The sequence below is a fragment of the Sciurus vulgaris genome, assembly GCF_902686455.1.
Source record: "Sciurus vulgaris genome assembly, chromosome: 14".
NCBI lineage: Eukaryota > Metazoa > Chordata > Mammalia > Rodentia > Sciuridae > Sciurus > Sciurus vulgaris.
Window position 1 is genome coordinate 62,817,084 of NC_136475.1, and position 26,875 is coordinate 62,843,958.

At 37.6% G+C, this 26,875-nt stretch overlaps 1 protein-coding gene across 1 annotated transcript in view; it reads right to left on the reverse strand.

The window, feature by feature from the left end:
* Positions 1–56: 56 nt before the first annotated feature.
* PLEKHH2 (pleckstrin homology, MyTH4 and FERM domain containing H2) overlaps positions 57–26,875 on the reverse strand; it is a 145,936-nt gene continuing 119,117 nt past the window's right edge. The window contains 12 exon segments of the mRNA XM_079109757.1: positions 57–2,503; positions 3,497–3,634; positions 5,930–6,016; positions 8,610–8,624; positions 8,626–8,740; positions 9,809–9,845; positions 9,848–9,953; positions 13,685–13,826; positions 20,571–20,668; positions 22,624–22,779; positions 23,707–23,884; positions 25,221–25,318. Of these exon segments, the coding sequence (XP_078965883.1) occupies positions 2,318–2,503; positions 3,497–3,634; positions 5,930–6,016; positions 8,610–8,624; positions 8,626–8,740; positions 9,809–9,845; positions 9,848–9,953; positions 13,685–13,826; positions 20,571–20,668; positions 22,624–22,779; positions 23,707–23,884; positions 25,221–25,318 (1,356 nt within the window). The 3' untranslated portion in view covers positions 57–2,317.

The window sequence follows — 26,875 nt, forward strand, 5'->3', positions numbered from 1 at the left end:
TGATCTGAAGAGCACACAGGCATTCGTGAAAACACACACACACACACACACAAATACAGAGTCCAGAATGTTTTAAATAAATGTTTAGAAAGTAGTCCATTAAACTCACCTAAGTGAAATAAACTCCCTTAAGGAGTTTATTATGAAATCAGGGGAAAACCGGAATTTCTATTCATTTATGTATTTATACCATTATATAAGATGCATCAATATGCATACATATCTATTAATATTACAATGTGCCAAAACAGTTTCCTTTTATAGGTATAAAACAAAGCAACATTGAAGACAAAGCATGAATGTAAGAGGAAGAAGTAATAACTACCATTTTCACTAGTAGAACACCTCAACTTTGACAATGAAAACATTAGGTATTTCATGAAGATTATTCAAAAGATAATGCTCAAAATGGGTTTTGTAAATCATTTATTATGATTGAAAGGGAAGAAAATGATAGGAGACAAATATTACAATTAAACATGAAACATTATTCTCTTATAACCAATCATAATAACATACTTTGAATTTTTAAAATGGCTATATAAGTAATTTTCCAGAAAATAAAATTTTCACATCATCAGTTACAGAAAATTGATTTCTTTCCATCAAAATATTTTATCTCTGCTCTATCAAAAATAAATGCCAGGTATAAGGTACTACAGTTTAAGCTAAGCCTTCACTACTTATTTTTAAATTAGAAGATTCCAGGGGCCAAGAGGGGGGAGTTTACCAGATGGTGAATGAACTATTGCCTGAGAATGAAGCTCTCACACATAATAGTTCTGCCAAGCCCAAAGCTCACCGATTACTGATTATTAAATAGTTTTCTGGGAGCTCAGAAATTCTATATCCCAGCCAAAAGACTCCTCAGAGTCAACCCAAACTGGTAATCAGTTAACTCTAAAAAACTAATTTATATAATTCAGTGAGTGGTTGTGGCTCAAAAGATAAAGAGAAAATGGTCAATGAAAATCTATTTCTATGGATGTTTTAAAAGTCTTCTTTTTGTTGTTACCAATAAAGTACACTATTACTTGAGTAATGTATCGCTTGACTCTGCTCCTTGGAAGGATGGAAAGCTTAGTGTGAGAACAGTGCATTACCACAGGGAGAAAGCAGCAAAGAAGAAATACAAAGGCTCCGCCAGAAATTAATTCAGCAGCTAACATTTTTCTCAAATTGGTTTAAAAAAAATGACATGAAAGTGATAAATATATGTCCAAAAATAAATATGAATATTCTACACATAAATAAAATTAAGTATACTCATGATTACTATGACAGTTAAACATTTCTATAATATCATTTTCATGTCTTATCACAGTTTCATTTTTATCATGAATTCTCATTACATTGTTTTGACACATACTGGAAAGTACTGGCCACTTACCCAACCTAGGAAAGTAATACATCTCAATATTCTTTCAACTAAAATTTTATCTCTTTTGATAGAAGAATTTTCTATTTCCCTTTTTTCAAAAACAAATATTTTTGGAATTTATTTTCAACTGTAATTAGAAAGGAGTGTGTGAGGGGCAAGCTTTAAGGATTATCTTTGTTTTCAAAGATATTATGATTGAACAAAGCAAGGTCAGGTTGACCCAGTTCCAAATGCAAGGAAAGGTGAACAACATTCCAGTGAACTTGTGCTATGCTGACAGTCAAGGAATGTCAGGAATCACTGCCTCGTTTTAAACTTCACACTCCAGTGATCTGCCAAGGCAACAGGGTACACTTTCTAATACCACAGAGGGGGTTCTGGTTACCTAACTCCCATTTTCTCACGTAATGATTCACAGTCAGAACATTTATTGCACCTGCTTTTAATATTTACCCTTCCACATCACATGCAGCTGCTTCTTACCTTGTGTACCCCGTTCCTTTCCAAACACCATCTCAGTAATTAAAAGCACATTTAATTACAGTACTTACATTTTTGGCAGTGAGCTTTTTCCAAATACTCAACAGGTACATCAAGTGAGAGACTGGAATTTCCCTTTGTAAAGATGGCCAGTATATTCAAAAGAAAAAAGAAAAGAAAAAGCTACACTGCTTGATGTCTCTGATGGTGAGGAAAATGGGGGGGAGACGACAAGTTCTAATCTATTTAAGAGAAAATGATCATTTTGGCAAATTGTGTGTTCATGTTTTATTACTATCTGAATATTTAAGAATCAGTAAGAGAGAGTAAACCCTATTATTGCTAAAACCTGGAATACTGGTGTGTGGGTGTCAGGACGCCGGAGTGAAGGAGCTTGCTGACAGCCGGTGAAGCCACCACAGGAGGCCAGGAATGAAGGTTCTGGCTCCTGAGCCTTCATAGGAGTGTGGGGCCTTTGGTGGGCCTGCTGCTTGAAAGGAGTAGCTGGCTTCCCAGGGCCCTGGCTTGGGGTCCCTGGGTCCTGGCTGAGAGCAGTGCTGGAGCAGAGAGGTGGTGAAATGCTGCCTTCTGCTGATGGAAGTTGTTGATGTAACTGGCGATCAAAAGAGTGATTTCAAGAATCTGAAACAAGAAGCAGAATGATTATGCTCCTGAGAAGTTCTCACCAATGACAAGAGAGGAAAGGGTTGGCTGTGGGTGATCTCTGTATGCTAGTGCCCAGTCTACCAGAATTCCCTTCTCTGTGGATCAAACAATGGAGTTTTTACAGGTCCAGCACTATCAAGGCACCGGCCCATTTTCCCATTACTGAAATCAGCAGAAATAATGAATCTCAAAAAACAACCAAGTTTTAATAGCAATATTAGGAAAAGTAAGAGCCACAACTCCTTCAATTACCTTAAAGCCAGATTTGTGACTATATGAACCAAGAAATTCAGTCCATCACACAGATCAACACCTTTCTTTAGATGAAAATACTGAGCATGCCACAATATTTGGCACTTGATGGTTAACTGCTTCCACTTAAATAGACTTAATTAGGAAAGAAAATCTGCCATATTTTTTTTTAAAAGCTTCAGATTCTGAAGAAATTATCTCTTTTTTATTTGATGATTTTAAGATAGAGTTTTATGAAAATCAATTTCTCATTCTTTTGACTACAGAACCGCATTTTAGAATGTGACCCTTTTATTGTTGGCTTTTACTTAAGAGACATTAAAAAATACAGTTTGTTAAAAAGAAAAGTAAAGGCACAGTAGTTTTTAGTGATAAAAGCAAATAACCCCCAGTAAGAGAATGTGTGTAAAGTACCTGACAACAATCACTTACTCTGTGGCCATTTCCTTTGAACCTTTTATGTAGTAGGTGCTAGGCTAAGGACTTTGTAAACCTCCTTCATTACATTTGTAAGCTAAAAGGTAGGTATTATCATACCATTTTTAAGACCAAGAAACCAAGACTGAGAAAAAGTAAGCCCGGATTTGGACCCATGGTGCTTAAATGATAAGTAACATTTGTTTTCCTATCTGGAACAGTCTTTGCTTGATAAATGATTTAATACGAAAAGAACTAAAGAACTAGTGTTAAAAAGTTGACAGAAAGAGTTCTACTCACCTTGGGTTTTGCCATGGCAAAAAGTAATTTCTCTGTTGGTTTGTCTTTTGAATGTGTATTGTTAATAACTACCATAAAATCATCTTGAAAACCTCCAAAGGTCATTAGACTTTTGTAAACATAGCTGACTATTAACCTCTTCAAAGAAAAGAAAAGGTAAATGTTATATGCTTTTTATGTTCAGAGAAAGATGAGAAATGAGTAAAATATATATCTCCATTAAAATGCTGATATTAATTAGGCATAATGCAAAAATTATTTCTAAAATCAAATCTATTATGATCTAAAATAGATAGTAGTGGTACTAAGTATATTTAGGCATCATCTACCTTTACAATTAAAATACATTTCAATTCTGAAAAAACTCACTTCAGAAAAATTAGAAACTAAGAAGAAAACAAAAAGACACTTGTATTCTACCATCCAGTGTAAAATCACTGTTAATTTATTTTCATATGTTCTTTTTTTTTTTTTGTTCTAGGAATTGAACCCAGGTGTGCTTCACCACTTAGCCAGATTCCCAGCATTCCCAGCCCATTTTAAGTTTTATTTTGAGACAGGGTCTTGCTAAGTTGCTTAAGGCCTTCCCCACCTTGCTGAGGCTGGCTTTGAACTTGGGATCCTCCTGTCTCAGCCTCCCAATCCCTGAGTCACCATCATGTCCAGCTATTTTCATATGTTCTGTCAGGTATCTCTTTATATATGAGGTTGAGCCACATGAAACTGATACTTTTTTATGAATAAAATGGTCAGATTCTATACTGGCAAATCAATGTTTTACCCTGATGGTGGATTGTTTTATGTACATAAACAAAAGCAATATTAAGCATACTGTGAGCACTGTGCTTTTTTAAAGTTGAGATGTCTTTCCATGACAACAAAAGCATTTGTATAACATCATTTCAATGACTTTATAGGCGATCTTTTATTTATCAGCCTACTGCAGTCTGTTATTTATCACCTATTGCAGGGTATTTTTTACTATCTTGTAATATTTTGGGAAATATTTCATAATGCACATACCTAATTATTTCTTTAGTTATGAAAGCAAACACCAAGAATTACCTGCTTAAAAAGTGAGGAAGATTTTTGAGAATTTTTCCAAACTCTCCTCCAGAGAGGTTATAACCATTTATATTCTCAGCTTTACAATCTAAGTAACATTGGATATCATCATTCTTTTAAACTGTATTTAATTTCTAGTGAAATTAACATTTTAAATACATTGACTGAATATTTGAATCCTTTGTGAATTGAGTTGGCCACTGGCCTATTGGTGTGTTTACAAGTTTCTTCTTCCTTTTTCTTTTCTCCCAACCCCCCACCCCATTTTGGCATTGGAATTGAACACAAAATCTGGCACATGTTGAACACCCTCTACCACTGAGTTACACTTCAACCCCATGATATTTTTATTGTCTTATAAATAATACATGTGTGATACTTTGTCATATATGAAACATTTTTTTCCCAATGTGTTTCTAAAACCATTTAATAGACAGAATTCAAGCATACACAGCCTAAAACTAATCTGAACATGTAAAGATCAGCTAAACAGACCACTTGGGCAGCCTGAGCTGGCCAGAGTCCCCTCCTGGGGCCTGTGGACTAGTTTACTCAAGAGAACTCAGTACAGGTGTACAGCTTTTTGTTGACTTAAGTCACTGATTGTATGATCTGTCTACAAGTTAACCATTCAGGAACTAAAAATTATTCAGAAAACAAACTCCTTCAAAAAGTTTTTATACTACAGTAAATACAACACTATAGGATAGTTTGATTTCCAAAAAGTTTTCAGCGATCTCTGATTATTATTGCACCTTAGAATCTATTAATTCTTGTCCATCAGATTAATATATATATCTCCATATATATACATATAGTTTTTACTAAGTAATCTGACACATGAAATGTGATAGAAAATAATGTAAACTTCAGATAAATACATGAACATATAAAAAGCAGAGTTTGGCTTTACTTTTAATTATGCGAAAATCTTTTAAGTTTTTGTATTTGTACATGTGAACTGGGAGGGGATATTACAGGAAATTACAGAAATGATGTTATAGAAGTCTTAGTAAAACTGAACTTAAACTTTGGTCATTAAAGTTTCTACTTTAATAATATCTTAAATATTTTTATTGTATATAAGACACAATTGTCTTAATTTAAAAAAAAATCATTTCACCATTATAACCAAGATTGCAATTTAATCATGGGATCATACTTTTCTCACACACAACAGATAACTATCTTATCTTGGTTTAAAAGATAAAATTGTAAGCATAGCTGTATTTGTAAAATGACCTTTCATTAGGAAGAATGTTATCTAAGCATGAGAAAAATCAGATTAAGGTGTGCTGTCTTTTGTTTACTATACACTGAGCAATGGAAATAGTGGACTCAATGCAAAACTTCAGGGCTTAATCTTACCATGGAGTTGTATTCTAAGATGCTCAAACCATTCTCATGTACAGCCAGCCACATGAAAGCATTTCCCAGTGAGGATGGAGTTGTGGGCTACAAAGAGTTGAAAATATGCTCATAAATGCTATGCAAAAGCATAGAAATATTTTCCGATCTAAATGTCATGTAACATTTATCACTATAAACAACAAAATGTACTACTAAAAATCTCTCTTGGGGAAGAGGTAGTGTGGTCTACTGGAAAGAGCAGTAAATTTGATCATAAGAGAATGTATTGAGATCCAAATCTGTCACTTAACAACATGTATATTCCAACAAGCTATTTAATCCCTTCGAGACTCTCCACATCTTTAACATGGGAACAATAATTTTTATATCTTATTTTTGTTTCAAAAGACTAATGGTTGGCAAAGCTTTGAGGGTTTCTGTGATAACCAAAATATACTGATGTGTTTTATAAGGCACGTAGTGCTCTTATAAATTATATAAAATTATTAAAGTCATTGTACATTGTAAGTGCTCTTACCAATGTAAAGGATCACTGTAGTAATTGTAACCTATCTGAAAGTTTATTAAATCTGATAGCAATGTCTAACAAACAAAAAGAAAATACATAACTATGTGATCAATAGTAATGAGAAATGCCAAAAATTTCTACCAAATTTTTTATTGCAAAAGCAATAAAATTGTATCAATAAAAATAATCTCTTTCCACAAAAAGTCCAGCTAAAACCCATGAATATTTTTGAGTATTTCACAATGATTGATTGTTCAGTTAACAACTGAATTCCTAACAAAAACTTAACTACTTCTTTTAAGTCTTTTAAAACAATGACAAGATTATAGATAAGTAACTGGGATGAATCTTGAATTATTTGTATATTGTAAAACTTAACAGAATTTCATACATAAAACACCCTGGGTTACCACCCTATGGAGAGTCAGCTTGCGAAAGACAGGCAAGCATTAAAAAGAATGTTATTCAACTCAAGTGTTTATCCATTCAGCAGCTGAATGGATAAACAAAAATGTTTATGTGCACACACACACATATAAACACACATATTATGAAATATTATTCAGCCTTAAAAAGGAAGAAAATTTTGACATAGGCTATGATACGGATGAATCTTTAAGACATTCTTAAAGATGTCTTAATGTCTTAAAGATACATATAAATTCCTTATATGTATGGTTCCAAGCATGGTCAAATTCATAGAGACTTAATTGTGGTTGTTAGGAGCTGAGAGGTGAGGACAAGATTGGACAGTTAGTGTTCAGGGGTGCAAAGAATTTCAGACCAGAAAGATTTTTAAGGTTCTAGAAGTGGATGGTGGTGATGTTGGCAATGCGAAGGTAATTAATATGGGTCTGTCCACTTAAAATGATTAAGATGGTCAACTTAATGTTATGGGTATTTAACCACATACACACACAGAGAAGGGATACCATAAAGCAAACGAAGGAAGTGTCTCCCTGCATAAAGAAAAAAAAAAAAATGTGCTGGTCATGCACTCTGAAGCACAGTATCATTATTTAATAATATTTTGTGCCAGTGAGCACAGAAACTATTGCCAAAGCAGAAAAAGATATTTAATAGTCCTTCCAATGCTGAAGTTAGAATTAAAATTCATGAAAAATGTTCTGCAGTTCAAATCTATTCCTTATATTTAAAAAGCACATGTTCAACTCCCTGCACATATATTAATTTTGTAGATGTTAAAGATCATTAACAAAATCATCTTTCTATTAATTCTGTGTATGGATTCCAAAAATAATTTCTTTCTTACTGATAACACAGTCACCCACAGATTCAGAGTTAGAAGCTATCCTAGGTTTGACTTTTTCTAGTCCCTGCTGTTTTTTAATAGGAGAGGAAACTGAGATCCAATTTTCTGGCCCAAAGATGCACATTTTTATTCAGCAAATATTTATTAAGTGATAATTATGAGCAAAGCATTATGGTGGGCACCAGAGGAGGATGGTAGGATCAGTGAGTCTGCCCTCTCAAGGAATGTGCAATCTCTTAGTGAGGATAAAAGAAACAACAGAAAAAGATAACACGAAATAGGATGTCTCTGAAGAGCCTACGCAGGCTGAAAGTGGCACGGTTCAGTAGAAAGGAGTTGAAAGGCGGTTTTTCCTGGGGGAAGAGCCCGCGGGCTCCCTGGCAGGGTCTGCCTCCTCCCCCAGTGTTTCTGAAGCGCTCCATTCCTGTCACTCCCGTCAGTGCTGGGTTTGCAGGGCCATTGCAACACTGGCCTAAGCTAAGTCAAAGAGCACTGGAGGTTTGTTCCGACTCAGCAGAAACCATGGGTGCATGCAGCCCTGGAGCTCAAGGTTTGCCAAACGGGACTCAGTAAATGCTTCCCGTGAGCAGATGAGTGTGAGAGTGAATGAGAGAATGGATGGATGGAAGAAGAGATGATTTCAGCTGCTGTTAGGCACCTCCTGACTGGCCTCAGGCGTCTGGGGAAAGACCTAGGGTGAGGGCAAAGTTGAGCAGAGGCAAGAAGAGGAAGACACGTCCCTGCCCTTTTCCCAACGTCCCTTGGTTGTTTTCTTAAACTGTTGGGAATTTCCTCATTAAAAAAAAAAAAAAAACCAAATATACTAAATTGGGGTAAATCTGGTGCACCCTGCACACAGAGGTTTCCTTACGCATTTCCCTCCCATTCTTTCTTACTTTTGCAAGAAACAAACTTGGCACCAAAGAAGGGCCACTGCCTGGCTACTGTCAAATAAATGCGCACACAATCAGCAGCATTGTGTCCCCGCAGGGCCATCCATCTGGTTGACAGTCGCTGGTACAGCTGCCTAAAAAAAGAAAAGGACAGACACAAACCAAACAAGAAGCACAAAAATATACCGTCCTCCCAAGACGAAGCTCTCCTGAGCCAACCAAGCCCAGCTGCGCCACCTTGGCATACCAGGCACGGCGGTTCCTCCGTTCCTCCGTGACTCTGTCACCATTGCCCATCCCTTCTCCTTTTTGGAGCATTCCTTTCACTGAATTCTCATGCTTTTTGTATTCTCAACATCAACTAGTACCCCCAGACTAAATGTTAAACATCTGAATAGCTAATGTCAAACCTTAGTGTAAATTAACTGAAAAGGTAATTTCTCCTGGAAATATTTTCCTTTTTTTTTTTAAGTAAAGAAGCAGAGCCCAAAGATGAATCCCTAATGACAGAATTTTAGGTACTGCCACACCTAGCTTGGGGAGATTGCTGGATGCAGGGATAAACTTCTCACTTCAAACTATGAAGGCAATTATTTATACCACAGAGAAAAAACTTATCTTAAGTGTTCCTATTTTGGAAAACTCACGGTAAACTGAATGTGCCTATATGTTTTAGTATAATAAACCTTTTGTGTTCTCTAAAATTAAAACTGCAAATTAATTTAAATTTTACTTTAAAAAGTCTTACGTAAGAATTTTTTTCAATTTGTTTATAATGGACTACCGTAGAAGAAAACAACTGGGGGGAAACATTTCATAAAATTAAACTTTTTATGAGCCACTTTTTCTTCTTGTTCATTATCATGATTAATTTGAACAAGAATGAATAACATCAAATAAGAAGTATATCCAAGGTAATTTTTTCCATTGAGAAAAAAATTTAGTTATTTCACAATGTATACATACTTCAAAACACACTGTACATGACAAATACATTGTTATTTACCTATTTAAAAATTTAAATATAAATTTGAAAGCATCTGGGCACATCTGGAATAGAAGTAACTATAACCTCTTGGGGCTTCTCAGTATTTAAATTTTTGAGAAGGCTGTCAAATTCTTTTCCACCTTTAAAATTTGAAATGTAGTACCAAAAAACTAGTGTGATCCTACCCTCTGCATAGTCAAAAATATTTCCTTACCTTAACTGTTCTTCAGAACAGCCATCTCTGTACCTTTAGGATAAAATTTCTCTACGACTTGTTTGAGAGTTTGGTTTGCTTTGCATTGATTGGTAACTTGTCCTGCTGGAGTTGAGAAAGGTCTTTCAAAATCTCCAATCTCCACCTAATTGGAAATCCCCCAAAAGAGAAAATATAGGATATTGAAAAGAGTTTTTTTTGTTTTTTAAAAGTCAGTTTAATTTTTTTTCTAAATATTCTTTTTTAAACACATAACACAAAAATCTGTGTTTCATGATTGATTATAAATTTATAACAATACATAAGAAGCGTTTTTAAGGCTAAATTTCATTTGAATTCTTTGAAAAGAAGTTACAATTTTAACATTTTAGTTCCATTTCTACATTCATCTTCCTATATTACTATCACCATCTAACAATGTTTGCTAAAGGCCTATAACAGGATAATTTTCATCCAAAGTACTGTTTTAATTGCTAATAATAAGGTGAAATGGAAGTTAAAAATAAAAGGAAAGTCAGTTTGCAGTGGCACTCACTTGTTATCCCAGTGGCTCGGGAGGCCGAGGCAGGAGGATCATGAGCTCAAAGCCAGCCTCAACAACTTAGCAAGGCCCTAAGCAACTTAGTGAGACTCTGTTTCTAAATAAGATACCAAAGGGGCTGGGGGTGCGGCTCGGTGCTAAGTACCCGTGGGTTCAATCCCCAGTAGCAAAACAGAACAAAACAAAAAGACTACACCCACTAAAATAAAATAAAATATAAGGGAAAAAACTTACAGAACTATAAGAAATCCCCAAAAAAGTATTTGTTGGACTTTTTAAGGGTCTCTACTGAATATAATGGCAGCAGGAACTATGTTCTCATTACTTGCTTCCCACATGTATTCCATACATGTTACTGGATTTAGTTCCTCATTCTACTAGTCTCTTAGTCCTAGAAATAAAGTCTTTCAGTCCCCTGTTTTCTGTGATGAGTGTTCAACCCTCATCTACTAACAGGTCACACTGATACCATCCTTTTAAGACCATCCAACTCCCCATCCATCCATCTCTCTGCTGACACATGCACCTCTCCATTATCCAAAGCTGCACTCAGGTTCCACTGTAAGTCAGACACTGTGCTAAGGGTGTGAGAGGGGAAAGCTGCACAGTCCCCATGTGCAGAGTTTACTAGCTAGTGTAAGGGAGAGCGAGGGATTAACAACTCATGGTAAACTGAATTCAGTGTTTAGTATAGGGTACCAACAAGGGTTCAAGAAGGAAGACAGGATGGAGACATTCAGGTGAATGCCCGACTGTACGTTCTCATCATTATCTATAGCACTTCCCAACCAGGAGATGGAAGATTCCATCAAGCCCAGGAGAGTCATATACAAAGCCCTGGTCACCGCTTACACTCCCGCCTCCAGTTAGCTGTGAAACAACCAGCCTCTGCGGTTCTGAGCCTTGCGTCCCCTCTAATTCCAGCTGAACTTCACCCTTACAGTCTACTCTTCTAACCTGCTAGGTTTTTGACCCTGTTTCTTAGTCATTGGTTATCTAGTGTGGCTTTGCTGTTGGGCTTCCATTTCTCATTTTTGCTGGTTTTTCCTCAATCTCCATCTCCTTCCTAGTCAAGCATTCTTTTTATATCCTCACACCAATTAAAAAAATATCCGCCAGCTCTTGACCACATCAAAATCCTTTCCCCAGAGGGAACTGCACCATTGCCACCTAGGACCAGGTAGACAAAGGTAGTTAAAGAAAGGTAGGCCCTTCAAGGCAATGCTGCCTCTTAGGGGAAGTCTAGTGACTATGTCCAGGCTCAGTGTCACTCTCCCTGGTGCTGACAGACTGTGCAGCACAGAATAAACAAGAAATGTTTGGAGAATAACTGAAAATTGACTGGGATAATTCCCAGCACTCCCCAGATGAACCCAATGCCATATCAGACACTAGTGCCACAAGGGGTCAGTTCTGAGAGTTTCCTAATTTAGACAGAGAAGAGCAACAAGAACCTATAGATATTCAAATCCATACTACCAATAACTTATCTACAGAGTTCAGGTTTCATTAGTGTATTTCATCTATCGTCATGAAAACTGCTCTGAGGAAAGAAGATCAGGAACATCATTTAATTTTCCACATACAAATGGAGAGATTATATTTTTAAAGTTAGTCATGTGCTTCTTGGTATGTGGTCTTACCTCTCTGCCTCTTCTTCTAACTCATCTAAAAAATGTTAGAAGTGGGGCTGGGTTGTGGCTCAGTGGTAGAGTGCTTGACTAGCATGTGTGAGGCACTGGGTTCAAATCTCAGCACCACATAGAAACAAATAAAGGTTCATTGACAACTAGAAAAGTAATTAAGAAATGTTAGAAGTATATGTTTATATATCCAAAGTAGGTTGTAATTTTTTGGAGTTTTCTTTTTCTTTGGTGGTGCTGGGGATTGAACCCAGGACCTTGTGCATGCTAGGCAAGCACTCTACCAACTGAGCTATAACCCCAGCCCATGGAGAAATGAAGGTGATTTTCACAGAGAATCTGTGCCCCTGGAGGGCCAAAACCTAGGATGGTGAGTGACAGGAAATCATTTATAATCTTGTCCCCAAGAAAATGGGCCCTGTTTCTCTTTTCCTCAGCTTTTTAACCTCTTATCAAAAGAGAACACACAGTGTAACCCTCAGGTTTAAAATGTGAATGATTGTCAAATTATTTTAAAAGTTAACTAATTTATCAACTACTCATTCCTCCAAGAACACTTGCAGAGAAAGGCTCCTGTGCAAAACTGTGCTAGACAGGAAGAGCCATGGCTCTTGGAGAGGCCACAGCAAATGGTACAAAGCAGGATCATACATAAGTATAAGCCACTGATGTTAGGACAGTGACACATATGTATAGAAATGGACTCCTCAAGAGGGACTTTAACCCACCCAGGCAGGATTTGGGAAGGTTTCCTGGAATAAGTCACACCTACAATGAAAAGTACAGGCTAAGATGAAATTAACAGGTGAAGGAGAGGGGTAGGCACTCCAGGCTGCGGGGACACACCAAAGAAGCATAAGAAGGAAAGAGGGAACCATATGCAAGTCAGGGAATTGGGCATGGACCCACATTTAGACTTTACTGGAGCACAAAGTTCAAGGTGGGGAGTGTTAAGGGAGTGCAGAGGCTGGAGAGGCAGGCAGAGTTCACATCGGGAAAGTCCCTGTACGTAAACGAGGGAATTGCAGCTACGTTCACTTTATGCTATATTTCTATCTTGTTTACTAGTGCTTTACCAGGGTCAAGGGCATAACAGCTGGCACCCTGGCCACTCTCCAGAGCCACAAAGATGATGCCCCAGCAGTGGCAGAATGGGGAGAAAGATAAAGTTCACTCCCTAATGACTTCATAAGAGGTGCCAGGATGTCTCTACAGAGAGACAAACATACTTGTATTTAAGTCACCATTAATTTGAGTGTGTGTGTGTGTGTGTGTGTGTGTGTGTGTGTGTATAGGTCAGACTTAATCCAAATTGATATAATAGGTAAATAAAAGAAAGTGCTCTAGATTTTTCAAGACTCATTCCTATTAGATTACTGAACTATTTCAACATGGCATCTCAGTCATGCAACTCAACACTCAAATTCCTTTATTAAAGTCTAGAGCTTTACTTTCAAGATAATTAAGAAATGAGGTTTTCTTCACTGAACACCATCACATTCTGCATCATTGCAACTGTTGGCAGTTCAGAGTCAAACTATAATTATAAAGCCTGCAAGTTTTAAGGTCTTAAACCACAGCAAAGTGGATTTAAAGAACTACTGAAGGTAAGTTGTTTTACTGCATTTAATTCCCTGAAGAAATTGGTATCTTATCATTTCCATATATTATTCTATTCAATATGGAAGTTACCTGAGCTAAAAGAGCTGCCATTTCTAGTGCCAGATCCTTGCTCACAGGAAAAAGTCCATTTATTATTTGATCATTTGTCTGATACATTAACAGCAACTTTTCTCTATCAGTCTCTCCACGAGTTTGCACTGAGAAATACAGTCTGTAAAAAAAGAAATAAAGGAAATTTCTCATTAAATTATATATATGTATGTATTTCTCCCCACCCCATGCTGGGGATGAACCCAGGGCCTTGTGCAACCTAGACAAATGCTCTACTACTGAGCTACATTCCCAGCTCCCAATGACATTCTTACAAAGGAAGAAAGTAAAGATAAATTCAGAGGATAGAGATGGGGTGGTTTTAACATAGTCCTCTAAGTTATATGAATTTAGACCATTACTATTGGTTGATGATCTCTGTTTCCATTCCACATAACATTCTCAGAAAAATGAAAAGAAAATTTCTTTAAGGTGCAATGCAATTTTTTAATTCCCTGAGGTACCAAATCCTAAAGTGTTACTGGAGAAGGACCTAAGACACCAAACAAAATTAAATTTGCTCTCTCGTAGGGAATGCATGATGTAACCTTCATTTCAACAGACCTTTTAATCATGAACATATCAAAGAATAGGAAATGAAGGTATCAACTTGAAATCAACCCCAAATCAACATCAATTAATGGGGGAAGGAAGTGAGGTCTTCTCTGAGATTCCAAAGGTAATATTTGTACATTTAGATGTGTTTTGACTTTTTAGCCACAAGTTGATAAGCAGATTTAGGTACTCAAAAGTAGTTTACATGTTTTCATTATTACTTGTTGAAACATGACATGTTTTTCTGTTTGTTTGTTGTTCGGTTGGTTGGTTTTGAGAGGGGGGGGTCTCACTATATTGCCCACATTGGTCTTAAATTCCTTCCTGGACTCAGTGATCCTCCTGCCTCAGCCTCTTGAGTAGCTGGTACTGCAGGTAGGTAAGCCACCGATCCTGGTTTTTTACCTCACTTTTAGTGAGGTCACAAACTAGTGGCCCTCTTTATTTATTCGCTGCGCTCTTGATTTATATGTGAGACTTGCAGGGCTCTGGCTTCAGATGAGGCATGGTGAGGTACTTTGAGCTATGAATGCTCAAAATGTTTTGGTAATGGAGACACACCTGAATATTATCATGGCAACACAGTGGCTGGAGAAGAGGGATTTGGATCCAGCAGTGAGGCGTGTGCCCAACTGGCTGTCACTGTGGATTTTCCATCTTTCTCTCTGTACACACTGGAAGGAGCAGACACAGCCCATTAGTTAGAGCATCTCTCCCAGAAATTAACTCAAAACATCTGGGGGAAAGAGAGGGCAGCATGCCCCAGTCTGGGTAACATGGTGGGTATACTCTGAAAAGTTCCTCCCAGCCCAGGGTTCTGATCATTCTTTCCTGTCCACATGCAGCTTATGAATCAGAGCAGTTTCCTGAAAAAAGTCAATCCTAAGCCCCATTTTATCTATAACTACATGAAGACAAATAATATAGGATTGTTTAACTGGTAGAAGAATACAGCTGGACAACAGAAACAGATAATACGTTTAAAGTGACGTCAGCCAAGTGATATAAAACAGAGATGAAGCTCTTAAGAGAAGGCCCTCCTTTTGGACACGGTCACATTTATTTTACACAGCTGATTTTCCCCACTTGAAGTAGCGCTATGTCTTTTTATCACTCGTAATCCACTAGGATCCGGGTAGGTGTTTACCACTGGAAGGTTCTTCATACACGTCTGAATGTAACACAGCCAGGGGAGACAATGAACAACTATTGAATGGCTACGGAAAGAGCCACGGTGTATTCGTTCTATATCTCTGGCATGCGGCAAGATAAACTTGAGGAAGGAAAGTGAAGCTCCTTTAGCCAAAAAGGGAAGACAGTCCTGGACCCGGGTGGTTCAGGTACAGCATCTGCAGGAACCTGGCTCAAAACACCTCGTGAACAGCTTGGCTCAACAGCTATGCAGGGGTTTGGGCGACACTTGGAGAGGAACGGGGGAATCACAGAAATGAACAGTAGTCAGAAAATCAAACCACAGAGCCGGAAAAGGAAGTGTGTGATTCACCTCTCTCAAGGTCAGTTTCTAGCCGCTCTGAATCTTAAGGAGGCCTGAGGCAGGGAAGAGTGCCTTCTTGCCGGCAGGCGGGGCTGGGACTGGATGGCAGGTGTGTGCCCAAAGGTGTGCCTCCACCCGGGCCCGTGCTGCAGACACAGTGCTGGAGCCCAGCAGGGGTCTCGCTGCGCACAGCAATGCTTTTGTTTGCCCTTGGTGGCTCCTTGTTCATTCTTCACAGCATTTATTTTCCACCTGTGGCCCTTCTCACCCTCGTGTGAGACCCGCTAGGGGGCAGCCCTGGGTCCTCCAGTCCCCTTCCTTCTACCTGCTTTCACTCCGCCGTTACTGCGGTCTATCAATTTCCTTTCACTGAAACCACAATCCTGAGCCTCCCCACACTTCCCTGCCCTCTTCCTGCCTTTGTGGCCTTTATGCCTACAATGTCAACCATCTGCGTGGAAGTCATTCCTCTGCCAAACCGTCCTCCATATTCTACAACATCATGTATGTCTACATGGTAATATGGTGCAGTCAGCAAATACGTATAAAGTGCTCACTAGGTGGCAGGCTCTGGACCCAGAGCTTCACATGGGCAAATATTTAATCCTTCAGAAAATCCTTAAGGTAGGAATATTTTAACCTACATTTTACAGAGGGTATTTGAGGCACAGAAATGTTAAGCAACCTACTCAGGGCTGCACAGCCAGTAGTAGAGCCAGGAAGCTAACCCAGGCAATGTGCCTCCAAAGTCATGGTCCTCACCACTGTGATCTGTTGCTACGGCATTAATCATGTTGCTAAGACTTCCCATCTGCCTGTCCCAAGGTATTGCACGATTCTAAAGGACAGGGAAATTCTATTTGCCTTTGAATTCCCAGGACTTCAAATAAGGCCTGACACTGGTAGACTGCTTGAATGGATAAATGAACGGAATGCAAGAATTGCCAACTACAGGAATTATTTGCTGAAGAAGGCTAAGGAAATTCCTCCCCACAGCCTTGGGCAAGTGACCACACTCTGAAGTCTCGGCTGCCTCATCTAATCACCTACCTGCTATGGATGCTGTTAGGATTTTATGAGATGGTGTGTATAATGAGCTCAGCACCAGACTGGTGTGGGGTAAACGCTCAATAAACATAGGTGATTGTTAGCAAGAGAATTCTTCTCCAGAGGTCTTTAGAATCACAACAGAGTCCCTCCATCTGGGACTTATAAAAATGTGAACATAACCAGAAGAAATGGGAAAATTAGAGGCCGTGTGGACCTTTTTGACTTGGGCATCAATGGATACAGGTGCTCGTCCGGTCAGCTAACAGTGGCAGAGATAGACATTTTAAACTGTGCTCTAGAAAATACCAGCTATGAAGCACTACTAAACAGAATCTTTCATTTTCACAGAGAGGGAAAGAAGAGTCGTTCCTTCTGGGAAGGACCCTTGCCAGTTTTGTTAAAAACATGCCTTGACTTTGGCAGTTTCAAATACATAGTAAGAAATCAAATTAAAGAAGAGGTTTTAACGTGGACAAAATTTAAACATTAATTTCCAAATGGTCATCTCTGGAATCAGGTTCAAAAACCATTAATTAGATCTTTAACCCCAGAATCTAAATAACTAAAATTCCATAACTTGCTAAATACAAATATTTCATGATAAAGAAAATTGGTATTTAGTTTTGTTTATTGTAGTGCAGCTTGGCAGATGAAGAATCAAGTCCTTGGTCACAGCCAGTTCCCCTCTTAACCGTGTCACTGGAAATGAGGGTGCTGTCTAAGCTATTTATACACAAATGCAAAGTAAGGCCATATTTAGAAACAAAGTACTTTCTCACAGCTGTGCCTCTTCATCCACTTCAGACTTAAAAATTAAACCTCTTAGTTGAGTGGGTTTTCTTTTTCCTTTCTTTCTATTTCAATGATATTATCATGAGTCTTTTATTTATTTACTTATTTTTAACAAGGCAATCTTCACTACGTGTTATTACCTCTTTTGTTTCTTTTGAGTGGTGTTAAACTTGGAGTATTAATTTTATCTGTGTCTTTTGACTGTCTTTGTCCATTTCACCCAATTTTAATCTTGGTTCCAATTGTAGTCATCATAATCAGAACTAGTATGTTTTAAACATTCATAAGGGTGGGCGCCATGGTGCATGCCTGTAATACCAGTGGCTTGGAGGTTGAGGCAGAAGGATTGTGAGTTCAAAGCCAGCCTCGGCAACTTATGGAGGCTCCAAGAAACTTAGTGAGACCCTGTTTCTAAATTTAAAATATATATATATATACAATAAAGGGCTGGGGATGTGGCTCAGTAGTCCAGTGCCCCTGAGTTCAATCCTCAGTACCAAAAACAAAACAAAAAACCACCACATAAAGTATGGATTATTAGAAATAGTCTTACACATAGAAGCTGTTCCATTTGGTTCCAGCAAAACCAAATGAGGATTCCTGAACCTCTTCCACAAAACAATATATGGTCTCCCACAAAAGGCAAGATGAATGGGAGAGAGCCGCCAGGAGGACCTTCAGCTCACTGTCTCTCAAAACTAGCATGTGTAAGAATTATGTGGAGAGATGCTAAAACACAGACTCCTGGCATTCAAACTCTGAAATTCTGACTCATTAAGTCTGAAGTGAGTTCTAATAATTGCATAACTTGCACTTCTAGCACTTTTCCATGTGATCCTCAGGCTATTGGTCTAGGGCCCACACTTCCAAAACTACTACTCCAGCACTCAACAGAACTAAAACCATCATCTGAAAGGTCTACATCTTTCAGCCTGATGTCCTTACCAGTCAATAACAGATCAAAGATGAAGGATGCCATCAAGGTAGCTTCCTCCATCAGTGTGGCCTATCCAATTTCCATGATCTAAACAATGTTGCAGATCTTTAGGATTTAAGACTCAGCAAAGCTTCATAGTCACCTTTTTGGTGAAGCTATTCAGAATGCTGGTACATCATCACAGCTGGTGAGCCCTGTTGAGTGGGGGTGACAGAGGATGGGAGAGCAGTTGCTGAGATCAGGGGTCTCTGATGCCCCCGTGGCTGTGGCATACCTGGTTCCTGGGAATGTTTCTGTGCAAGGGCACAGGATGCTTAGCTACTGTAGCAATGTCCTGCATGAGGAGGCTCTGTGCAAGAGCCCTATCAGTTCTAACCTTGATCTTAATTACACAGCTTCCAGGAAGAAAGGAATTCTTATGCTAGACAACCACAATGTTTCACCAGCTTCTCCAGTTCCTGCCTGCCTTATAGTAACTTTAAGCAATGGACTTTTTTGAGAGCTACACAAAGCTCCTAAGATTGCACTTTGCAACTATGGATTGCAAATGTGGAAAAGCTATATAGATGTCCTAGTTTCTATAACTTTCCTGAACACAAAGAATAATGGTTGCATAGGCTAACCTGATAATGAGACGTAAATAAATAAAGATTGCTGGTGTAACTCTTTAGACCTGCATCTCCATCAGAGAGCAGGCGCCACCTGATCCCAGCTTAATCTTCGAGATCTGTGTCTGTGAATCTTTATTTTCCAATCCTGCTTCATCCCTCGCCAGACCCAAGAGTTTGGTGGTGCTGGTTGAGACAGAGTCCCTGAATAAAGAGGCTCCAGTGATTCAGAACACCATTAAATCAGATCAAAGGAGTCTGCTCAAACAGAAGGTGGCCCTCAGTGGCTGACTGAGGTGGAGTCCAAACTGTGAATGCACCATTATCCTAAATAAATATGCAAATTTCTCCCTCTAACTTTTGACTGTTAAAAATACGTATGGCAAAGAAGATGCTGGACCATGTTGGAATACTCTACCAATCCAAGTACGCATTTCTGTGGGGCAGATAATTAGAAAAAGAAACATTGAACTAGATCAAAGGCTATTATCCTCTGTATGCCATACAATGCCTTCACTTCTTACATTCCAATTTTAAGTCTATGGACATCTTCCAAAAATAGGACTCTGAAAGAATTCAGTGCTATACCGATAATCCCACCAGGCTCCTGGCCCAACATTTTTTAGATCCTTTAATTAATGAGGTAGAAGATTCAAATGAAGCCAGCAGAATATCTTTATTCTAGTACAATCAATATGAGTTGATCCATTAATAGTGTTTATTAAGTGTCATGTTCAACTAATATGTGGAGGAAATGAAAATATTTTTTAAAAATAAAGAAAATATGGTTCCTGACCATATGCCAAAGTGCCCCACGGTTCTGTCTGTTGAGAAGGTACATGCTCCAGCTCCACTGGCACTTTCTCAATTCCTGAAACCAGCTGTGCAGCAACATCCTTTGGGACCCATTTTGAAGTTTCTGCTTGCAACCCCTCCTCCCAGCTGGCATAAGCATCATTTAATCAAAGTCTCCAGATGCCTCCGGTCTAGGTGGGGCTGCTAGGTGCTCTGACAGCAACACCTCTTCCTTCAGAGGATTAACATGTAATTACATATTCATGAGGGGGAGTATATGATTACCAACAGTCTTCCTCACCAACCTCTAAATTCCAGAAGATCAGGGACTGGGTCTATGTCTGTTTTTATTACGATTTTATCCAGAGCATCTAGCTAAGTGGTTTATAGTTGAAGCTAAATAAATAGATGAGAGAGACAGAGAAATACATATATATGAAAGAATGAGAATTAGAAACAAAATTTTATGTGATAGTTTCTTCCTATGGAAGAGAGTTACCATTTATACAAAAATAAACATACAAATAAACACTATAACTTCCAAGGTCACTCAATAGGAAAGTAAACAGTAGGTGCATGACTTGAAGACAACCTTGTACACACACTCTGGCATCTGGATACAGTATTACGTACCTGTTTTTATAAGTTAGACGGACAGTTCTTGTACCTTCACATTTCCCAGGCTGTTGTTCCTTGGATGCCTGTTCCCATTTAGAAATAATGTCGCAAATCTAGAAGGGAATTGGAAAACAGATTCACAAGACCTTAAAAAAATCAACACTTTTTTGAAGACAGTATATCTGTAGACTGAAAATTTTCATTTAATATGAACAAAACAAATGTGTTTAATATTTTTGTTTTCAGTTGCTATGTAGTTTTAAGTTTAGGATTTAATTGCAAATTGTTCTTTGGTCCATTTATCCTTTTGGACACACATTAACTTTGGACTGTGGCCATGAATTTTTTACTCAAAAAGGAATTTTAATGCAGGACTGCATGAAACTGGAAACAAAAAGATTCCAGGTATTTTCTTCGTGATTTGGTCACTGAAGAAGCAACTTTTCTACCTTCTGTTTTTATAAAGATTGGAATGACTGGGGCTGGGCATGGTGGCACATGCCTGTCATCTCAGCCCCTTGGGAGGACTGCAAGTTTGAGGTCAGCCTCTGCAACTTAGTGAGACCCTGTCTCAAAATAAAATTTTAAAAAGGGACTGGAGATGTAGCTCAGTGATAGAGTGCCTTGGGTTTGACCCCAGTGCCACAAAAATGAAAGAAAAAAAATTGGAATTACTAAGTTAAGCCAAATAAATCTGAAATACAAGGAAAATTTCTAGATGTTTAATTTGGGAGAAATCTTTTCCCTCTCTAAACCTCCATTTCCTCATTTGCAGAATAAGTGGAATGTTTTTCTAAGGTCTCTTATGGTTCTATAATTCTGTATTTCTAATCGTTGCCATCACTTGATGGAAACTTTATTAAAGTTATTTTACTCTGATCGAGGAAAGATTTTTAAAAAATATTTTTTAGTTATGGATGGACAAATTAAAAAAAAATTTTAGTTGTTGATGGACCTTTATTTTTTATTTATTTGTATGTGGTGCTGAGAATCAAACTCAGTGCCTCATGCATGCTAGACAAGCAAGCACTCTACCACTGAGCTACAACCCCATACCCAATCTGGAAAAGATTTTTTTTTTAAAACCCTCTTCTTTAAGCTGGGTGTGGTGGTACATGCCTGTAATCCCAGCAACTCAGGAAGCTGAGATAGAAGATCACAAGTTTGAGGCCAGCCTCAGCTACTTAGAGAGGCTCTAAGCAACTTAGCAAGATCTTGTCTCAAAATAAAAAATAAAAAGGACTGGGGATGTAGCTTAGTGTTGGCTTCCCTGGATTCAATCCCTAGTAAAACACACACACACGCACACACACACACACACACACACACACACACACACACCATTCTTTATTTCCACAGTTCATTTTCCACCCATCTTTCAAACTGTAGTTCAAGTCTTCCCTGGTTCCCAGCACAAACTTAATCTTGCCCTTCATGCAAAGTTCACAGTACTCTACTTTCAATTCCAGTTTAGGGTTATCAGTGAATAAATCTGTTCTTCCCTAAGCAAACTATAAGTACACAGTGGGAAAAAGTCATTTCTGGTCCCTCTTGTGTCCTCCAAAGGGTTCAGCCCAGCCCATGAAGTACTAAAAATAATTCAGAAATATTGAGTGAAAAAAACAAAGTCATTTTATCAGAACTTTCACACCTCCATTCCCGCTATCCCATTATTTAGAGTATCAGTATCATTATTATTCCTTTTCCTCCCTTTATTTTTTAAAATTAATTTTAATTTTAATTTAATTTTTTTGGTAACAGGGATTGAACCCAGGGGTGTTTAACTCTCCATCCTCCTGCCTCAACCTCCAAAGCCGCAGGGATTACAGGTGTGTGCCAGCTTCCTCCCTTTAACATGGAGTATTATGTGTGTGAGGATTGTCTATTAAGAATTCTGACTTTTGACAAAGTTCTGCAGTGTGTGTGTGTGTGTGTGTGTGTGTGTGTGTGTTTGAAGATCAGGGTCCTTAAATTTTGGGAAAACCTTGAACTAAACTCCTTGCAAAGACTAAAGAGTAGCTTCTTTGCTGCTTGCCAGGTCTGGCTCCTTAGGAGGCCTTGGCTTCACCTTGATGTTTCCTTGAAGACAATGCTCTAGGTCTCTGCCAGAAGGATCGTCAGTGAACAATGCAAATCCAGACTGCGCCGGCTTCCTCATTCCTGTATCCTGGTTCAAAGTATTCAAGAATTCTTCCACTGTGGTAGAAGCATCAAACCCAACTACCTGGACAGAAATAACAAAGCAGTGTTCTTTTAAAGAGAATATATGTTTGAAACAGAGACTTCAGGGCAGGGAACAGGGCATGCTTGATGCATGCTTAATGACAGCACATATTTCTGTAGGTGTTTTAACATTTTGTCCTAAAGCTCCACTGGAGAAAATTAGCAAGGTTACCGCAGTAGTCAGCTTGCTGTAAGAATTCAGAAACCTCAGCTACAGACAACAGATAAAATGCAAAACAGAATCAAATGATCTCATTTGATAGCTATCAATATCTTTCAGATATTATGTTTACATATTAGAAGCAAATCAAAAAGTACAATACAAAATGCAATCTTTAAGCAAATGAAAGAAAATAAACAAGAAATATTTTAAATAAATGAATACTTTTATGTATTTAATGTTTGTTTCTTTAAGAGGCAGTTAAGTATCTGAGTTTAGTGATAAAAGGCTATGACCACAAAGACTAATTGCTGGCTTTGGATCATGTTTCCTTCAGTAAATAAGTGACATCCAGATCTAAGAACTGGGAGGGCCTGGGAAAGCTTTCCTGAGATTTGGCGACTTTAAAAGAGACTAAAATTGTGCATACTCAAATGTTAGTAATTATTTCCTACCTAGCAGGGGGACTGATGGGGGGAAAATAACTTGACCAAAGTGTATTTGATTTTATCCATCACAATTATAATAACATTGAAATCATCACAATAATAATTGTAGTGAAATCTATTCCTTATTTTGTTCAATATGGTTTTGTTTTTAGTGTGAATCCTTTTTAGCAACACTATTTCAAAACTCAGTTGTTTTGATAAAAGATCTAATACATTTGAAGGTTTATCACTTCCAGGTACTGACCAAGCTAGGTGTAGTCTTACTTCCCTAGATTTCTTGGCCAAACACATTTTCATTACAGTAAAAAGGTTAACACACCTGATATATCCCATTCATGAAGTGCACTGGGATACTAAAAGGCAAGGAATGATGATAAGGGTTTCGAAGAAGGGTTGAAAGAATTTCCATTCTTGAGGGTCTTGCTTCTCGATCTCCATTTTGTTGAGTTCTTTCTACACATCGCTGGCAGTAAATGGCATATTTCCCAAATTCTGTCCTGAAATATAAAACTTAAAATCTAAGAATAAATTTAATTATGACAATCTAATACTGCAATCATCAAGAAAACTTCCCTTTCTATTCATTATTACAATGCATTATAATAGATTTGACAGTAGTTTTTCTTTTTTGAATAATAACAGTAAATCGCTATCACATTTCTCAAATTCCAGTTTCTTTACTTTCGCTACCAACTAACTCAAATGTCCTTATAAATATTCTTTAACTTTTTTGTATTAGTCACAAACTAGATTTAAAACTACCAGTCCCAATACAGTCAATATATGTAGTGATTATATTAATAAATATAAAGAAAGTGATTGTATAAAGAATAGTATAAAGTAATTTAAACAAGATGCAGCAGAGTCCTCTTTTGAAGTTACAGTGCCAAACAAGGCAAGAAGATGTCTTCAAAGAAAAATTTTAAAATATATTCCTTCTTTACCCTAAAACACACACGCATGTTAAAAATGTTAAGCATTAAACAAAACCACTAGGATAAATAATGTAAAAATTGGATTGAGATCTTATTTTTTCTCATTTGTATATAATGTAAAAACTTTGTGTAATTTTCGTTTTGTTTATAAAAGCAGATTGATAACACTTTAAAATATATTTATAGTCAGGTGTTTACTAGACAGACCCAATGGTGTCACCCTTTGTCCAGGGGGTTCAATGACTGCAACAGAAATCACATGACCTTGATCATAGGGTTCCTAGCACACATTATGAACTGCAGAATATTTTCCTCTTATTTCCAAGTTGCATTTTGTTTTTGTGTTTATTTGTGTTAGTCCAAGGGTCTATTTAAGCAACCTAACATGAACCTCTTTGGACAAAATGATCCTGGGAAAGCCTTAGCTGAGTGCCTTGGGTTTCATTCTAAGTGAATTTTAAATGTTTCTTTCAAGGGAGTAAAAATGCTGAAGTAATTCAAATACATACAATCATAAAAAGAGGAAGACCATAGGGGAAGTTCTCCACATAAAATAATTAAATGGTCAACCAGTAAAAGAGGAAACTAAGGAAAAAATACTTGATTTTATTGAATGAGCATCCATTCATGCTAAGTCATCCATATCTGAAATGAGCCAGACTTTTCACTTAAAAATATTCTTTTCTCAGATTTTCAAGTTTTTATTACAATTTTTCATAAGATCAGTAACATAAAAAAGGAAATATTTCCAAGCTCCACATAAGTAATAACTAAAGATTTCCTATACCAAATTTGTTCACATATTCTAAAAAGGTACCTGGCAGGTTTTTAAAACTTATGATTTATGGTAGATTTTCAGAGGCCACATAAATAATTCAGCTGGTAGTGTTCTGCACACCTGGAATCTGCGTTCCTCTTTAGATGGAGCCCAAGGAGCCACAGGAAAGGATGATGGGGAAGGAAGAGGCCAACACAGAGTGCCAAGAGCTGCCAGCCCTGGGCAAAGAGAAGCACCGCAGGTTAGATGTCATGCCAATCAACAGCTGTCAGAGGAGAATGCCTGACAAGAGTTTGGGAGAGCCACGGGCTGGTGGTTATCTCCACACCCAAATGTTTGCTTCTTCCCGTATACATTATTTAAAGCATTTATACTACATTAAAGGCAAAAGCTTTACATAGGGTCAGATGCATGATCCATCCAGTTGTGTATACTATTGTCTACAACTGAGGTACCAAGTGGACACAGTAGTCCTTTATGACATAACACTCAAAGATTAGGGACATTATTTCTTTTTTATTCATTTATGTGTTTACTCATTCATTAAAAAATTAGCAGCTTTGAGAAAGGTAGATTATAAAATGGTAAAAAAAAATCATATACTTAAAATCAAAACCTATCTACCCATACAAGCATACATATATAAACACATAAAAAGGGTACAAGTATAAAAATATTAACAGAGGTTTTTTTTTTTTTTTTTAGAATATACTTTTAAAAATTTGTTCTTATTAGTTATACATGACAAAGAATGTATTTTGACATATTATACATACCTGGAGTATAACTTCCCATTCTTCTGGTTGTGCATGATGTGGAGTTACATTGGCTGTGTATTCATATATGCACATAGTAAAGTAATGTCAAATTCATTCTACTATCTTTCTCATTCCCATCCCCCCTCTCTTCCCTCATTCCCCTTTGTCTAATCCAAAGTACTTCTACTCCTAACAGAGGTTATCTTTAGGTAACAGAATTATATGTGATTTTTACTTTTCCTTTGCTCTATTCCTTTCTATATACCTTTTCTTCATAAAGCAAGTTTAACTTTAGTGATTTTTAAAATGTAATATAAAAAAGGATTGAGGAATAGGCATTGTCCCTGCCCTTGAGAAGTCTACAGTCTACTACACAGTTAGATATCCAAACAGTGAATTATATAACATAATAACCCTATGTATTAATTCTTGAAAATAAAACTAATGGAGAGAAGGTCTATCTGCTAGGTGAGTCAGAGAAGGACTCACATGGAGGATGTCACTTGGCTGAACTATAAGGTCTACAAGTGGGAAAAAGGAAGGGGAAATCCAGGTAACAGGGATAATGCTAGGTTCAGGGTGTGTTTTAAGAATTGGGGGTCTGGTTTATTCATTCACTGTAAGCTGGGGGCTCGAAGAGGACAAAGAGGAGCCAAAGGAGTCGGATGATCAGCTTTGGCTTCAGAACCTCTCTCTTGTACAGGCCCTTTCCAAGGCACTGCAAAGATCGTATGTTTAAATGGTCATTATGTTTTAAAGACATGTGAAAGTAATATATTTTTCACTTTTTTTTCAGTATTGGGGATCAAACCCAGGTTCTTGAGCATGGTAAGCAAGTACTCTGCCACTGAGCTGCATCCCCAGTCCTTCTGCTCTTTTTTTTAAGTGTCTAAGTTTCAAGTCTCCCCCAAATTGGATCCAACCCTGAGAATCCTATACACTGGGGATAAAAAGTTTCCGTTTTATTCTTTGGTTAACACAGAGTCAATATGCAAAGATAAAAATAGACATTTAATT